Source organism: Callithrix jacchus, chromosome 3, assembly GCF_049354715.1.
Source record: "Callithrix jacchus isolate 240 chromosome 3, calJac240_pri, whole genome shotgun sequence".
Lineage (NCBI taxonomy): Eukaryota > Metazoa > Chordata > Mammalia > Primates > Cebidae > Callithrix > Callithrix jacchus.
The window spans coordinates 169,945,814-169,964,864 of record NC_133504.1 but is presented as its reverse complement, the minus strand read 5'-3'; the positions used below and the strand labels follow the sequence as shown (position 1 = coordinate 169,964,864).

Here is a 19,051-nt window from a genome sequence, read left to right as displayed (position 1 = left end):
TACTATCTTCCCTTTGTTTCTCAATTTGAAATTTAACCAATTGTTAAATCAACTTTCCCTTCAAAACTCTTAATTCGTGGGGTTAAAGAAACTCCATTCATTTGTACAATAATAAATATTTTCAATATTGGTATGAATAAACTGGTAAGAATAAGTCTCAAGAAGAGGGTGTACCAACTACCTGAAGAAAAAAAGAAGGGGCCACCAGCAAAGGCTTAGGGGAAGAGTGGTTAGAGACATGGCTTCCACTGGAGATGAATAAAATTGATTTGACCAGGAAAATGCAGTCCCAATTTCAACCTGGTGACATGCAAGTAAACCATGAACGCAGCCCATCCCCAAATGTGAAACCACCTGCGTAAATGCTGCCATGTTGCAGCCCCGGGCTTGGGCAGAAAGCTCATTTTTGGCTTCTCAAATATCGCACGTGGGGATAACTCACCTTTCTTTCCCTAGAAGGTCAACTACATTCATAGGAATAAAAGCTTTATATCAGCCAATTCAATTTCATGTTCTCACAGTTTCCTGGGCCTTTTCTGCAGATCATTCTTCCTACACATGGCTGTTCATTATTTTGATCAATAAGAATTTTTGTAAGAAAAGGGGTAACGAGGTTGAAATCAAAGCCAGCCAGCTTTAACAAATTTAAGGTGAGTATAGGAGGCTCATGTCTATCTGACAGGTAGAGTCGCTTTGGGGATCTTGATTCAGCCCAAAATGAAAGGCAAATGCATGATAAGAAGAACATGGCCCTCACTCAGCTATGTCACTTGCCAGCAATTCGACTTTGGGTGGTTCATATAATGATTCGAAGCCTCGGTTTTCTTATCTGTCAACAAAGATGGCCAGATTCAATTAAATCAAAGATCTCTGCCAGATCTAAAATGTAGTGATGTGCCTGTCTTGATAGAGACAAACAACTCAGGAAGCCTCCTTAGCACAGGGTGAATCCAAATGTCTCATTTCACAAAGATACTGGAAATCAGAGATGATGTACAAGAAAGGCAACTGGTGCTCAGTGTTGCTGAAAGAGCACAGCTTCATCTTTTTCTTTGCAATATACATATTTACCCAGTCAACCTTTCTAGAAAAAGAATACCACAAAACTTGTGAAATATAGTGCTTTCAACCACAGGTACCGGCTGTGAGAAGATCAGCTTCCTAGAGACCTGAGTTTCTTACAAGGTTCAGGTAGCTGCCCAGAGAAACAGCAGGCTTTCATCTTATTTATCATTAATTCTGGAAAGTAGCATGAGCCATATGTAAGACCAAGTCCCTGCATGCATAGCAAGTGTGGAAACCACACAACTGACATGGTAGTCACTACATGTGCTTTAGAAATGGTGTCAACCAGAGAAAGAAGATTCAGAAATGAGAGTAGATATTATAGTCAGGGTTTTGTAAACAAGAATAAGGTCTACAGCATCTAAGGAAATGAGAGCTTAAAGTAATATCCCTTCCTCCTCGTATCAGAAGACCCTCCTTTAAATAAAAAGCTCATTTGATCTGGTAAAAGATATTTTTAATTTAGGAGGGATCAGCTGAGATATTAACGTAGGGTGTGGGGGGAGGAAAAAGGTCATATGCCTAATATTTTAGCACAACAGTGTTAGCAAATGTATTAGACCGAGGCCATATCACAGGGTAGAGTTTCCTGCTCAACTGTTTTCTTTGCACATACAACTCTATTGAGCAAGAGGTAGAAGATTTATGCTTTGGTGCCCTCTAAGACCAACCAGCTTGGGGGTTTTCATTTAAGGTTGAGTAAATTAGTCGCAGGTAAACTACCAGAAAATTTGGAAAGGGAGCACCAAAGACATAGGAGTAAGGAAAGTATGACCAGGTAAATGATAAACCTCAGTCAGGACAATGCCTTGATAAACCCCCAGTTATTCTCACACAGTACTGGGTTCTCACTAGCAGTATGCACTAGCATGATATTCACATTTTCCTGGAAGCAGGAAACAGAAGCAATAAGAAAACTAACATGAGAAAGCTTGATTCTGTGCCTGTGAAACAGTCTGCAAAAGGAGGTTGACAAGAGATCCATTTTAAACAAGCCAAAACCTCTATTATTCTTTAAAGCGTTCAGATTGTAGATGATCTGAGTAGATATGATCAGATGTGCCAAGCAGATGATCAGAGTAAATTATTTCCCTACCTGTTTTCAAAACAAAAATCTCTAACAATTCCTGAGGTGGACCTTTCTACCATCCATCTTAGTAAATCCATTTGCAGGCAGGCCACCTAAGAACAGAAGACACCTAACATTGTACGCAGCCATACAAAGCCACGAAGTGGGAACTCCTACCTGGGGCTCTCCTGTGGGTATGTTCAGCTAGTGCTCTCTTTGTCTTTTCTATTACATTACTCAATGTCATGTAGTACGTAAAAACACAGGACAGGGGTGATTTCCTGGGCCGTGTTATGCTTTGCAACTGCTGAGGCACCATATTTCAGCTTCGTTATTTTGTTTTAGCCGGAATCTTACTAAATTATGGTTAATAATTTTCTAGGAAAAACAAAAACAATTTAAATGGTAATTAATGTGAAATAAACCTATTCATTCCACTTACAGTATTATGGTTGTTAGGGATTTTATACTTGGAAGTATGGCCAAATATATCCATGAGAATTAATGAACTTCTGCTACACAGCAAAATGTGAATAAGTCCCAGAAACATAATGTGAAGCAAAAGAGGCCAGACACATATGAAAGGTGCATACTTCATGATTCCATTTCTATAAAGCACAGAAACAGATATTAAACTTAGGTGGCTGCAAAGCAGGAGAGAGGTTACCTTGGGTGGTGCTTTGGGGCAGGGCAGGGAGAACAGTCAAGCGGGAAGAGGTTCCAGGAAGCTAGTTACCGTTTCTTTCTTGCTGTCTGAGCTGGTTACATGGGTACATTGTTACCGAAAATTCACTGAGCTAAGCTCTTTGATATAGGTACTTTTCAGTATTCACATACTTCGATGGCAAGTTTCAAATGCATAGCAAAGAAAGAGAAAGGAGTGTTTCTATACCAAATGTTTGAAGTTTGCTGCCTGTCCAAAAAAAAAAAAAAAATTCCAAATGTTCAACTTACCTTCTTAAAGGGGCCCTTAAACCACTTAGACAAACAGCCTTGGAGAAAAACTCAAGGGACTTGATGTCTAGGTTTGTTTGTCTGACCTTGGACAAAGCCACTTTAACTTTCTGGGTCTAGTTCCTCTTCTATCAAAAGATAGAATAGGATTACATATTCTCTGCATTTATTTCTTGAATAAGTGAAGTGAAGGAACCTTACAACTCTAAAATTTTTTTTTAATTTTAAAGAAGACTGAAAGTCTTTTTTTTCTTGGTTCAAAACTCATCATTGAACTTAGTCATTGATTGATTGAAAAATGTGTCCCTCTTCTCTGAGAGCATGGACTTTGGGGTCAGACAATATAGATCTGTCACTTATTATCTATCTGTAGGAACTCAAGACAGTTACCTAAACTATCTGAACCTCAAGCACCTCTTCTACAAAAATGGAAATATAAATACCATTTTGTGGTTTTATATGGCCAAAAAATGGTTTTAAATATCATTTTAATGGTTTTTATTTTACATAGCTCATGTTAAGGTTTAAAAAAATGTGTATAAGCCAAGTGCTTGGCATATAATAGCTGCTCGATAATGATCCTGCCATTCATGTTTGACTACTTAAAACTCAACTTAAAATCAAGCAACATTAGAGTAGATGCAAGTGTTTGCCCTTCACCTGCCTTCCTCACCTAAGAAAAATAAAGTTTTGGAAGCCAAGCACATCAGATATTCTCTTTAAGTCCTATAGTAAGTTGACTTTCTGTGAGGGACAGCGTTATCACAAGTTGTAGGAATGCTGGGTACCTGTTTGTTTCTCTGCTTACCTAAGGAAAAGTAAAAACCAGCCTCACACTAGTCCTGAGCTGGCACTACCTCTAAAGAGACCAGAAGCATCAAGTGCGGAAAACAGTTTTTGTTTCCATTAGGCTGGCCACAAAGTTATTTGAGCCAAAAGTCTTTCAAGAATTTCTCTGTTACGACATAAGACATCCATATGGTGCATGAAAACTGACAAGATAGCATGAGTTTGGGACGGTGAGAGGAACCACAAAGTATCACATCGTGTTTTAAATGATGATATCTGAAATACACACAGAGAGAAGAAAGGAAAACAAAGCCACAGGAGGAAAAACAATTCAATATAAACTTCGTTGTGCCACCACTGGCCTATCGACTAAAGTGTCTTAGCATTCACGCTTCTCGCAAATTCGTGATTAATCATATAATCACTTTTTAAATTGATAAATTACATAAAGGATATGTTATAGTTTGTCTTTATATTTAAGGGTTTTTTTTTTTTCCTTTGAAGTAATTTTCTGTGTACTGAAATCCTGGCAAGTTGCTCTCTAAGTCCAAAACTATGCCAGCCACATATATGGCTATTGAGAACTTACAATGTGTCCAGATAAAATTGAGATGTTCAATGGATGTAAAATATACTTGGAATTTCAGTCTGAATGAGAAAAGTAGGATGTAAAATATTTCATTAAAAACTTAGCATTATATGTTAATATAATATTTTGAATATATTAAGTCAAAGACATTAAAATTAAGTTTACTTTTTTAAAAATGTGACTACTATAAAATTTAGAATCAAATGTGTGATGTGCCTCATATTCCTATTTAACAGTGCAAAATCTTTAAAGTTTTGCATTTGGTCTTCAAGTAACTGATACCATAGATGCATATAAAATTAATGAATTATGAAATCAGGAAATTTCAGAATTATTAAGGGGAAGTAGAGCAGAGTGTCAGCAATGCACAACTCCAGGGGGCGCTACTCACATCACAATCTATAAAAAGTGATCCTCAGGAATTCACGGGCCTCAGCCTGCATGGCCCTGTATTGAATGCTGTACAATCCATTCTCTGTATAAAATCAGCAATCCCTTCTTGAACATCCCTGGGGCAATCTCATAAATCTTTTCAGCACCCTCCATATCTTTTTCAAAACATATACAGTGTAATAAGATGAAAATATATAAAGTGAGTGGAAAATAGAGCTGACCGTGCTACACAAGTCTAATAGGATGCAGAAGATGGGCAGAGCAACACCAAGTATGCAAGTCTGAGATATATAGAAGGAGGCAGTGTTCTCAAGAAGGTTGTTTCCTTCCTAGGGACTAGAGGCATTTTTCAGAGGGTAACATTCACTTTAATTACAAAATGCACCCTCCTCTCTCTTCCAAGGGAGAAAAGCCTGTTGTTGCATTTATAATGTAGCTTTAGTTTTTGATGCCAAAAATGATTCAGTAAACACAGTTATGTTATGGCATACTATTTCTTATTCAGTACTCAAATTAATCTCAAGGCAGTGCTGGCATTAATTCAATTTGACGCCTGTACTTAGGATTTCACATAGGTGCCTTCATCCAATTCTTTGCAACTAATAAAATCTTAATTCATGGTAATATATTTATTTCTAGTTCAGTTCATGTTAAGGAGTGCAGTACTTTACAGAAAACTAATTAATATCAATCATATATTATAACACTTTTAATGGTTCATAGGAAAATCCTACACTGGGGGAAAGATTAGATGAACCAAGGGGTCTTAGCCTATCTTATTTACTCTATTTTTAGGACTTGAGAAAAAAATATCAAGCATCATATCAAATATAAATTTAATTGAAGGTATGCATCACAGGATGGTTGGGAATTAAGAACCCTGGTTCTGATCCCTAAAAGGACATTGATTTGATGTGGCCCAAGAATGTAATTTACACCCTCAGACTCTGTTTTCCACCTATTTTGTGTAATAACTACATAATTTGCAGTTGGTAAGGATATTTAAATGGAGATGCATGGCATCATTAAAATAATGAACAACTTCACTAATAGCAAGCCTTCTGCAATTGTTGGTAACAATTCTATTTTTACATAATGTTTGAGCAATGTTGAAAGCCTCATATTTCCGGAGATCGTACACATAGCCAGCAGGATAGTTTAAGTGTGAGTTCTTGACTATGAGTGCCTGGCGTCACACAATATAGTGGTCCTCACATTTCCTTAAGGAGCTGCAGTTAAAAAGCCAAATTCTCCCCCAGCAAAGCGGAGCAGCAGATTACACAACTCTAAAAATAAAAATAAAAATATAAAAAGAATGCACTAGATCACTTGAAATGCATGGTGATAATATCCAGTCTTTCCAATTTAGGCATTTTATTCATGCTACAACAATTTCTCCACACTAACATACTAGTAGCTGTAAAAAAAAAAATTGAAACATACTATGTATTTATCTCTCTTTTTTAAATGTTTTGCCTATTTAGCAATCTACATACAAAACCTCCAAATCTGGTACACATGCATATATGTATCTTTAAAAGCCCACATCCCTAGAAATAAAACAAAACTGCAACTACCAATAGCATAAAGGCTCCTAGGTGCAGAGATAATGCATCCTGATACTCACTTTCAAAATTGAATCCATAGATGATAACCCCAACTTGTGTGTCATTCATTTTACTGCAGTGCAAATACTGGTATCGCAAGATGAGGACACACTCACAACAGGGGCCTCAGCAGGCCACGTTTTAATTCACAAGGGCATGGTCACGTGGGAGGGCACCTCAGAGTCACTGCTAAATGAACTCCACAATAGGGCACAAATCTGCAACCCAATCTTAGCCAGATACGAACGTAAGAGCAAATATGTACAGTATCATGTGCTTTCCAGCAGCCTTGTGTCTCGAGGGAGCTCTCTGACATCAGCAGTTGAGACAGGTGGTTCCCGTTCCAACTGTGGAAAATAAAACCCTAGTGCAGAGGCATTAAGTAAATATAGCAGTACTGTAATTTTTCCTTGGTGCACTTTCCCTGTGATTTCTGTCCTGTGATGATACTTTATCCCAGAAACCTATTAAGGACATCCATCCATGCCAATAACTGACTAAATATTTGCAAACTGATTAATATTGGCATTAAAGAGAGTGTAGAAGACTCTGTTTTATGGCCCCGGTTGGTAGAACTAGGGTCTTCCACCTCTTACTCATTTGGAATACATTGTCGAGTAGCTGCTCAAAACTTTACTGGACTATTCTACCCTTTGTCCCCTGTTATTAATACAACCCAACAGAATGACAGACAAGAGTCAGACCATCTTAAAATCACATGCACAGAGCAGGTCAATACCAATCATATCCAGTTTGAGTCTGAGAGCTAAAATCAGCTGAGATGTCCTAAGCCCTTTGTGGTCACAACTATTTGCTTTTAAATTTAAGAATTACTCACAGAAGGGCACCCCGTAACGTGTGTATAAAATTACTTAATTCAGCTTCTATTTCCCTTTCTGAACATAGATACTTTTACACTCTGACAGCCACTGGCTCTTAAAGCATTCTCCTTTTTGTTGTATCTCCTTAGAAACACAAATCTTGTTCCCTGGCAGCGGTGGCGCTAAGTGCTGTACCACATGCCCAAACTAGTTCTCCCTAGCAGCTTTAATTCACAGTAAGTGGCATGAAAGGAGGTCAACCCTTCTCAAAAAAACACTCTGAGTTCTTTTCGACTTGAGAATCTATTTTGGAAAGCTCCACTCCCTGGTATGTAAAGAGTAGCTTCCCATTTTGAAATTCTGGCCATGGCTATTGACAACTTTATGGAATGGTCCACAAAAGGGCAAACACAGGGATATGATCACAGTTTCAACTCTTGATCCTAATTCTCTGTGGATTCTAGAAACGATGTCAGACAAGGAAGTCAATACCTGCCATCCGGTCTTTGCCCCAGATAACCGTTCATTTGAAAATACGTATGGCATGCATACATGTTATGGCTTTTCTTTCCTGAGGTGTTCATTCAAAGCTTAACTCAATAATGCCATCTTAATCCTGAAAGTATCCATGGTAACCTACAATCGTAATAAACAAGTCTAAAGAATGGAAAATGAAATCAGGTCTTCTTGTTTCCCCCTATTCTTCTTCATCTTTTCAAATGCAGTCTTCACTGCTTCTCTAAGTTAACAGTTCATAGATTTGGGGGCTAGAATAAAAATAAAAACAGTAACACAGAAATGGCCTCCAGCATTCGGTGAATGCTTCCTCCATGCCAAATGCTGTGCTGAGTAGTTCTGTAGATTATCTCATTTAAACCTTACCCTAACAGTAGAAGGAAGTACTACTATTAATCTGATTCTAGGGATAAAATCACTGAAGTTGACAGAGGGTAAGTAACTTTTCTAAAGACAAAAATCTTGTAAGTGGGAGGCCAGGGATATCAAGACACTCTTATTTGACTTCAAATGTCTTGTTCTTAATGATCAGGCTATGCAGAAAAATAGCATTTTTTGTTTCTGCCCAGCAGTCACATAATTTAGATATCTAGGAGTCTCCCCCAAAATCAGAAGAGAACCACGGCTTTATGTTCAGCAGGAAGGTAAAAACACCACATACATCCAGCTAAAACCACCAGGGAAATTAAGAAAAGGCAGGACTCAAACATGAGCACAGCCAACACATGGCACCCTGCTCTGATCAAAAGAAGCCTTACAACAAGTGTCTCTAAATTTGATCTGACATATCATTTAAAAGAGCGCACTGTTCTTTGCAGATCAACCTCTACAGTTAACTTGGGGTGTCTGATTCAGGTCACTGAAGTGCACCCCCAAGGAGAAGAAACACTTCTTATAATATTGCCCTTCTCTTCAAGTGAAATGAAGACTCCTTTTGAAGATAGCAATTCCAAATAAAAGCCAGAGTAAAAAACATATTATGATCACATGAAAAATCATATTTTAAAGATGTTTCCAACAGGGCACAGTGGCTCACACCTGTAATCCCACCACTTTGGGAGGAGGCCAAGGTAGGAGGATCACCTGAAATCAGGAGTTCGAGACAAGCCTGGCCAACATGGTGAAACCCTGTTTCTACTAAAAATAACAAAAATTAGCTGGGCATGGTGGTGCATGCCTGTATTCCAGCTACCCAGGAGGCTGAGGCAAGAGAATTACTTGAACCTAGGAGGCAAAGGTTGCAGTGAGTTGAGATGGCTCACTACACTGGGCATCAGAGTGAGACCCTGTCTCAAAAAAAAAAAGATGTTTTCCATGCTACAAATATGTTTCTGTGAAGTACATACAGTGCATTTATCTAATTAGAACAGAACTCAGCAAATAGACTTTAATTTTGTCTCTTAGCATCAATAATAGAATCAACTACCAACAGATATTTTATAGCCTCTGCTTGGAAATGTAGTCAAATATGAAAAGGGTCGCATGGATTAAGGTCACTCAAAACTTACTGTGGTGCCAGCCTTCAGAAAGTGGGGCTAAAATATATGGCTTTCTGATCTCTTCTGCTTTAGAAAATAGGAATAAATCAAACTCCATTACATTTATTTCCAAAAATGTAGGCTTTGGGAACTTTGTGACTCTGATTTAGAAGTAATCATAGCTAAGGTCCAGTGTACCTGGGTCACCTGACAGTCTGGTGAGCTACCACTCAATGGGGCAGTTTCCAAAGTAAATGGCCCAGAACACAAAACCAGAAGAGGCTGCCTCTCCCACAATCTTTATACTTTCTGAGAGCTAGAAGAACATAGGTCATCAGGGATGACTTATGGCTATTTGGAGTACACCCATGAATATTAATGCTAAAACCCCCATCGCCACCATTACCACCAAACCTAAAAAAAAAACAAAGAAGAACAAAGTATAAACCATTGATTATAACTGAGTAGCAATGAAAGTTCCATGCACTGATTATGTAATAGTTTGAAGTCTGACGCAAAGATAGTGATTTACTTTTCAAAAAACTCACTTTGTAAAAAGCATTAAGTTTACATTCATCATCCCTTTCTCAATTTGCAAATTAGGCATTTAGAATCAGAGTCCTCAAAGCAGAATTAGAACTCAGATACATGCAGAATACATGGGTTGTGTAAGCTGTGCATTCAGGAAGGAGTCCCAGAGACACAAACCTGAGTGTGAAGTCCACTTCAGTACACGCTACCTCAATACCACTAGTTGAGCTGCTTAACTTCTCTGATTCTTTATTTTTCCATATAGAAAATGGGGATAAAACCTACCTCACAGACTTAACATGGGAATTCAAGAGGACTAAGTAAATGGTTGTAGATGAGGAGACTTTTAGAGTGCCTGCCCTGCAGCTGCCACTACAAAAATGCCCTTTTCCTACTTCGTTCAAGCGTCTCAGCTCCAGTTAGTTTTCTCTTCTCCTGTCCTCTCCTCTTCCTCCTTACTTGGAGCATTTAAAAATAAAATGCACACAAGAAGATTTCTGCATGTTTTACCCCACAAAGTGGATATTGGCACTTATGAATGCACAAACATAGATGGGAAACCGTTTCTCACGTTTCCCTCCCGGTGGGTGGTTTGCCCACATTGAGAGAGAAGAAAGAAGAAAATTGTGTTTGGAGCGCACAGAGTGAGTGTCTAACATAAATGTGTAAGAGAGGCATTTTTTAAGATTAAAGACTTGTATGAAAGAAAGTCTTGAAAACTTTGAAATGGAAAAACATAGTGATATTTGAATTCTCTCCTGCTGCTTTGTCATGGTATGCTGGGACACATGTTTGGGGAAAGGTACAGTGCACATCGCCACCAAATGACACTCTTTAAGAGGCAGAGTGACAGTGTCTCTGCATTTTCCAATTTCAAGCATTGCATTAGGTATTCTTAGGCAAAATCATCAAGAATTAGATGTGAAAAATTAAAATTTTGAAAATTCCAAAAATAGGTGAAAGGCAGTAATTTCTTACTCAGAACAAAAGAAAGACCTGTAAGTTAGAGTACTTATATGCACCAAAGCTTTCTTTGAATATCTGTGTCATAAAATTACTCTACAACTGCCCAGAGTTGAAAATAAGTAAAATAAATTGGTGACACGGGAGAGAAAAAAATGTAAGTATAAAATTCATATATTATATCTCTAAATATTATAAATAGCCCCCACCACTCAAAAGGAGAATAGGGACAGGAAAAAAAAAAAACCATCATACTTGGAAAATTATCCAGAGAAATGTTTCGCTTCAATTCATGTGTACAGTGGTTATTTATGTCTCAGACAGTAACTTTAGACATGTCAAAGGGTACAGAACAGACTTTATTCTCCCCTGCATGAACTCTGCCTACAAAATGCTACATGTTCAGTCTTTCTACCTTATAAAGATAAAGTTGACTGTAAAAAAATTAAAATTAAAACTAAAAATCCTTCATATAAGACTCCACTGGGGTCCAGAAATTACTTTAGCTCCAGAAGCCAGGACAAAGACAGAGACACACATCACAAAGGTCTCTACACATGGGTGCATGTGTGGGAATGTGTGTATCTCCAAATGTGTAGAATGCAAGATAAAAGTGGAAACCTCAGTCAGAATTCACTACACTCCAAATGATAGTTCAGAAACATCCCAGGTGCTTAACTTGTGTGAGATTTTCTAGCTGTCTCCTCTGAAGCTGCTTACAGCCTAAGAGTAAGTAGAAGATCCGACATGTAATCAATCAAAATGCCCACATGTGACTACTACAATAGTTGAGTGCATTGAGGGAGAAGTGGTGGGGATCAGCCAGGGTTTTGAAAACAGATCTAATTCATCTCAGAAACACCCTAGAATGAGTATGCCAGTCAGGCCCTAAGAAGACTTTTATAGGTCCCTGACCTATATGTAATTTCAATAAAACTAGACTCATTACTAAATTATGCATGTATAGAGAGGCTCAGTAAAGTTCTAATATTTGTCATAATAGCAGCTACAATTATTACTTTAAAAGATCAAATATAATGGTCTTTTAAAGAAAAGCGACTGGTACCCTACAGTGGGATTGTGCATTGCTGGATGCCCTAATCACAAGGTTAGCATAGTACTGGCTAATCCCGCCTAGATGCCAATGTACAGAAACAGGAAAACAGGCATGGTTTTCCAAGACCTTGCTTATTCATTCATGGGTCCTCTAATAAAAGTTCTGCAATCCAGAACAAATTGTTACAGGAGTCATACTTGGTGGGAGAAGAACAGGTGGATTATTCTGGCTTTTGAGGGGTACCTGCTGGGACCCCAAGAAGGTGATAGGCAGAAGAAGGAAGAATGATGAGGCAGAGATAACATTCCCTTTGACATGAGGCCAATCTGGAGGCAGAACCAGGCTGTGATACTTCTTAACTCTTTGAAATGGGTCAAGACCCTGAATGTCCCTGGGCCTTTATAAAATAGAGATGACCCCACTGTCCTTATCAGTGTATAAGGATCGGATGTCTAGCTTGGCACCTAGGAGACATCTGGTAAATGTTAGTTCTTCTCAATACTAAGGAGGCTAGAAAATAAAAAATCCCAGTGACAAATGATAGATCATACTAGTTCCAATGTTAGCTGCTAAGGGAAATGCAAAGAAATATGAAAGGTAGTGGGAGCCAAGATTTGTCTCTCAACCAGGTGGAAGAATGAAGCTGCTCACCTGATTTTATTGTGAAAATTTTTCTTTAATCCATAAAATTTCAGCAAGTCACTAGAAGACCAGAGACATAAAATCAAGAGTGGTTTAAAATGAAAATAGGCATGTATATTTTATATTTTATACCCACTACTATTTTAAGTGCTTTACATGAAATGGCAACTATTGTTATCTCTCTTTTTTCAGATGGAGAAACTGAGACAGAGAATTCAGTAACTTGCTCAGGGTTACATATCTAACATTCAGGAAGGGTGACACTTGAACCTAGGCAGCTTGGTTCCAGAGTTCATGCCCTCCCCTCCCCTCAAACCACACCCCAAACTGCCTCCCTCTAACCCATGCTGAAGTTTTAAGTCTTTAATGTTAAAAACTGAGTGAAGCACTAAAGAATCATAGTTGAGAAAGATCTGGCCCCTGGTCTCCCTGGGGCCCAGAGCCTAATAGAGGAAATAGAATCTGTGAGTCTGGAGTAACAGAGAAATCTACAAGACATAGTGAAATACATCAGAGAAACCCAGGCTGCCTGGAAGAGTGGAGAAGGAGAAGCAGGTGTAGCAGAACAGTATTTCTCCCCCTACCCTCCACTTTTACATCATTCTACCTGTCCCTAACATAGCACTGGGCACATTCAGTAAAAATCATTACCGCTGTCATCTTTGGATACTCAAGATAATATTTTCCATGAATCTAACTTACAAATATAGACATAATAGAATCTATCCCCATGAGGTGTTGCCAATCTTGTGGGGGCAGACATGTGAACATAAATGCTTCTAATCTGCATCCCCATAGCTTATGGTTATGACCTGAGATCTTGAGATGACAGATACAATAGACAGCTAGAGTCCTGACATAATCACACCACCAACTTCTGAGAATTAACTGATGATTTTCCTAATAGGCCATGAGTTTGACAGTATTTGCTGTTAATTGTTGATAAACTGAAATAAACAACCATACATTCATCCAAGAAACACATGTTAAATTATAATTAGTCAATAACTTTCCAATTGGACAAAAAATGGACAGTGTCCATCAAGGACTAGAGAAATTGTGATAAGTCGATAGGAATTTCACCAAGAAATATATATATATATATGTGTGTATGTGTGTGTGTGTGTATATATATGTGTGTGTGTGTGTGTATATATGTGTGTGTGTATATATATATACAAACACACACACACACATACGCACGTACTAAAATGCATATTGGTAGCTTTTTTAAAGACTCCTTTTTATTGCTGTAAGAACACGTAACATGAGAGCCACTTCTTAACACATTCTTAATGTACAATGCGGTGTTTGTAACTCGGCACACTGTCATGCAGCAGATCTCTAGAACTTAGTCACCTTGCATAACTGACACTAAAAAGCACCCGTTTTTTATAAAAGTGTGATCCTGGAAGCTGCTCAGAAACTGCATGTCCCCAAACATGACCAATTTCAAACTGAATAATTGTAAAATAGAAAGCCTGAACCACAAAGAGACCATTAGGATAAGTTTGAAAAGATATCCAATATGAGAAAAAAAATTTTTAAGTGGGGACATTCTTTAGAAAGGAGAGAAAGAATTCCCAGTGAAGGGATGGCATTTTCAAGAGCAGGTTCTAGAATGGGTTTTCTAGGTCAGACCAAGAGGCAGCTTCTTGCAGAGTGGAACTTCACACTCCTGACTTCCGGCAGTGACCTCAGTTCATAGGTGTATGATCTAAAAAAAGGTGCCAAGGCTCTCTGTGTCTCATTTTCTTCATGTGTAAAGTAGGGATCACGATGCCTGTGTTTTAGGGTCTTAGGATGATCCCATCAGGATCATGTGAGACAATACAACTGATCCTTAATTATGTGTGTCAATTTGGCTCGGCTGTGGTGCTCCACTGTTTAATAAAGCATTAGGTTAGATGTTGCTGTGTGGATTTTGTGTAGATGTGATTAATATTTATAATCAATTGATTTAGGTAAAGCAGATGGCCCTCTGTATTGTGGGTGAGCCTCTTCTAATCAGTTGAAGGCCTTAAGAGTGAAAGCTGAAGTTTCCTTGAGAAAGAATTCCCTGTGAGCTATAAATCCTTCCTGAATTCCCAGTTTGCTGGTCCATACTATGAATTCTGAACTCAAGACTGCAGTATCAACTCTTAATTGAGTTTCCAGCTTGCCCTACCAATTGTAGCCTTGGCAGCCTTCACAATCACATGAACTAATTTCTTAGCATGCATGCGCCTGTGCATGCACGTGCAGGCACGCACAAGCGCACGCGCACACACACACACACACCTCTCTCTCTCAATTGATATATAGATACATATATATAGAAATAAAGCGAGATATAAAGATATAAATGTGTGTGTATATATACACATATGTGTATATATATACATATACACATACATATATATGTGCGTATATATAGAGAAAGAGAGAGAAATCTGTTCCTCTGGAGAACCCTAATCAATATATCTTCCAACTTGCTGAATTCTCTCTATATGGCAACAGGGATCAAGCACTTTACAAACTTAAACTCCTAAATTCTTTCTCACTCTGTTTCCAACCACACCCCCACATAATAAATGAGCATATGGAATGGAGGCCTATCATCAGTGGTAGAACTACTGGTGAAATGTGTAAAGCCCAGGATAGTAACTTTCAGTGTGATTTCAAAAGCAGATCTAGCACTCTCTGAGAGGAAGAAATGTGAATAAAATGAGACTTGAAGGAATTTACAACATAAGCTACATGAAGACAAGAACAATGTCTTATTCACAATTATGTTCTTAGGTCCTAAAATGCTAACTGAACACCTCAGTAAACATGTGTTGAATGAATGGATCACAGAGTTCTATAGCTAAGTAGAGGCAGGTGGGATTTTTTTTTCCTATTACTTGATATTAACCCAAACTATATTGCACAGGAGTTAATACTAGAACATCACAGAGAGGGCATGTGCCCATTCATCCATCTTTGCATCCATCCATTCACTTCACATGCACTGCATGCCTGCCACATTCTACAGGCTGCACCTCAGGACTGTGAGGATGAAAAAGACAAAGACTTGCCTTTGAAGCACTCACAGAGCAGTAAGTTGAATAAGCAAGTTATAATTGTATTAATGTTATGTACTAGAGTAAAGCTAAGCAGGAGCTGCTAGAAAAGTCCAGAGAATGGACACGTAACCTCTTCTGGGAGAGATTCATCCCTTAAATGAATCTTTATTGAAGTGAGCTCTGTGCCAAGCACTATGCTATGCCATGAGAATATTCCCATAATATAATATTAAATATTAATCATGGTTAAATTTTATTGAGTACTTATTACTGTGTTTTAGGCATTGTTGTAAATCTTTATATTTACTTACTGATTCTCCTCTTCCTAGGGAATCCAGTAGTGTTAATGGTTTTTAATGTCCTTTTCTATAAGACAATCATAGAGGCATATATTTACATACTGCCTTTTCAAGTACATATCTGATCACTTGCCATCTAAAACACACTTTTAGGCACCAGTTTAATCGGCATGTAGTGTCTGTCCTTGAATTTAGTGGAGGAAACAGACAAACCCCACCATAACTACAATCTCAGGCTGTCAGACTCCAGCAGTCCTACACAGGCCTTGTATGAGCATGAACACAAATACACCACCTCTAAAACTTCCCCAAAACTTGAGAATATGATTTTGAACACAGCCAACACAAATGTGTTGAGAATGTTTTGCCCCATCCCTATATAAGGAAAATAACCAAAGAGAAATATATTTAACATACATAACAGATATCTTCAAAATTGTATTTTAAAACAACTCTTTCTTTCTGTGACTAACCATGCCAACTGCAGTCAGTGTGGCCTGACACTAGCATGGCTAGCTTAGTTGCTAGTCAATATCAAGATGTTTTCAATTACCTTCCAGCCACTGACACAGGCATAAAGCATTGTTTCCCAAGATCTCGTTGTTAAAGGTGTGTACACGGCAACAGAAGATGCTGATATCAGTATTTTGCATTATTGATAAACAGCAAGTATTTGTCATCAATTAACAGCAATTGTATATTGCAATAATTTCTAAAGGAATCCTGATAAATAACAATAGTTTTAATTACTTTAGAAACCTAGCACATCCATCAACATTCATGGCTCCCAGTAAGTATCGTGGAGGTCCAAGAAAGTTCCATAAGACTTAAAAAGGAGGAGAGACTCCTTCAAGCTAAAGGAAAATGAGCTGTCTTTAGTTCTTTTGTACTCTGGACTGACCCCATCCATTTCTTCTTAATGTTTAAAATTTATATTCTATTTTTTTCAAATGGCACTTTTGGTTACATTAAAAACTAGGTATATTAAACAAGGCAATAGAAATAAAAGCCATATCAAATTTGCTTAAAATGAACAAGGAAGTAAATGCTAGAATATACCTGGAATGCACTGTTTTTTGTAGCTGAGTTCTGAATTGAGCTTTGAGTTTCTTGGCAGTTTAGACAAAAATTAAAATGTGTTGCATTAAACAAATTTCATTATCCAACAAAAGAAAACAGAACTTCCCTGAACTCCCTTATTAAATAGTAACCCCATCCTGTTTCTTTTCTATTTTTCTTCATAGCATTTATCAGTTTTCTAAATTCTATATCTTTTGTACATTTTCTGTCTATTCTGCTAAAATGTAAGACTCATGAGGTCAAGAGTCTTTTTTTCTTTTCACTCTTTTAGCTCAGCCCTAGAATAATGCCTGGCACGTAGCAAATGTGATATAGACAGGTTGATAGATATAGATAGGCATATAGGGAGATTTTACTCCAAATACTAAATTCCAGGAGAAATTTATCATGAGATCCCATAACTAAATTACACCAGGCTCTGAGGCTATGTTGAGGGGGAGAGACAATTGCCTGACAATTCATGACCAGCATAAAATAAAAGGCACATGCAGATGTGTGGTGACAGGAGGAAAGTATTTGGAGCAGAAGAGCTAAGTTCAGCTCCTAAGGCCAGCACCTCCCTCCGTGTGCCTTCTATCGGGCAGCATAGCATAACTGTGAAGCATCCAGGCTCTGGAGCCAAGTGGCTTGGCTTTAAATCCTGGCTCTGCCATTTATAAGTTTATAAGCTGTGTGGCCTCCAACAATATTTAGCCTCTCTGTGCCTCAGTTACTTCATCTATAAAATGTGGATGATGATAGTACCTACCTCAAGGAATTACTGTGGGAATCAAATGAGTTTATATAAGTAAATCAACTATATAAGGCAATTGCCTGGCGTAAATAAAACGAACTACTGGCAGTTAATTTGAACGTACCCTTCATTCGTAAAACATGGATAATAACTACCTTTGGCATAGATCTAAGGATCAATTAATCTTAATACGTGATAATGTGCTTAGGTGTTATAAATAAATAACTCTTGTTTTATATTTTCATGGAAGAATATATTCATAATAAGGCTTTCAGAAAATGTAGAAAGATAGAAAAGAGAAAGTAAAATCCCATATAACCTAGCAAACAATGAGAACTACCATTTGCATTTTTCTGTATAAATTTCCAGATTTCCTTCTCTGCCATAATCGCATGTAGATTTATATGTGCATGTGTGTGCTTATGAAAACATAAATTTTAAAGAGCTAGATGCATATGATGTACTGCTGTGAAATCTGCTTTTTTAAAAAAAAAATATCATGAGTGTTTTATCACATATCTCATGCGAGTAAATAAAGATCTATATCATTCTGTATAATAGCTGCCTAGTATTCCATTGTATGAAAGTGCCTTGATTTATTTAGCCAATACTCCATTCACAGACAGTTAAGTTGTTTCCAATTTGTGAAAGTGCTTTGTAAACTACAAAGTAATATATAAATGTTAGTTATCATCACCACCATTTAAAAAATAAATATCTAGACATTATGATTAAACTTGTGAAGGTCTTCTCTCATTATTTCTTTAACCTGCTGGAAGTGGTGCTTAGATCTAATGGTATTAAAATCAACATTTTTAAAACATGACATTTAGGGATTTCACATCAGAACACACACACACGCACAAAACAGATGAAATACTGAGTCAGAACTAGGGGAAGGTGCTGGGGACTATTCTCAAGAGCCTGTTTCTCAGTACAATGACTGCACTCTTGTTCCTGGCACATCCTACCTCACCCCCCTTCCCTGTAGACTGACATCACTCATTGACTGTTGCCCTTTTCCCCAGAATCTACCCGTGGCCTCAGAATTTTTGACAATGAACTCCAAGTAGCCATTATGAAGCAATTGGAACAGGCAGTGGAGATGAAATGTATTGGCTAAACCTATGTTGAAGATAGAAAGAATAAAATGGGTACTTACTGAGTAGCTACCATGAAATGTGTACATGCTATAAGTGGCAGATTTTGCAGTTATATTAATTTATACCACTGTGCTGCCCTCCTAGAGTCTCAGCTCCTTGTTATTAGGAATCACATCCTACTCCTTTTTGTGTTTTCACCTTTCCCTAATAAAAGACCACATAAGGGTAGGTACTTAACCAATGTTGTTCATTTGAGAGTGAGCAGTTGAAGTAATGAGTGAAACCCTGATCTTACGTACTTTACAATCTCACTGA

General features: G+C 37.8%; 1 protein-coding gene across 4 annotated transcripts in view; it reads right to left on the bottom strand.

Moving 5' to 3' along the window:
- The window catches only part of PPARGC1A (PPARG coactivator 1 alpha), a 684,253-nt gene that overhangs the window by 102,892 nt on the left and 562,310 nt on the right, over nucleotides 1-19,051 (bottom strand). Inside the window, exon 1 of one of the 4 annotated variants that reach the window (XM_008993529.5) lies at nucleotides 6,487-6,582. The exons of the other annotated variants lie outside the window; for them this stretch is intronic. Within the exon in view, the coding sequence (XP_008991777.1) occupies nucleotides 6,487-6,531 (45 nt within the window). The 5' untranslated portion in view covers nucleotides 6,532-6,582. Of the gene's footprint in view, nucleotides 1-6,486; nucleotides 6,583-19,051 lie in introns of those variants that run through there. 4 annotated transcript variants of the gene reach the window in all.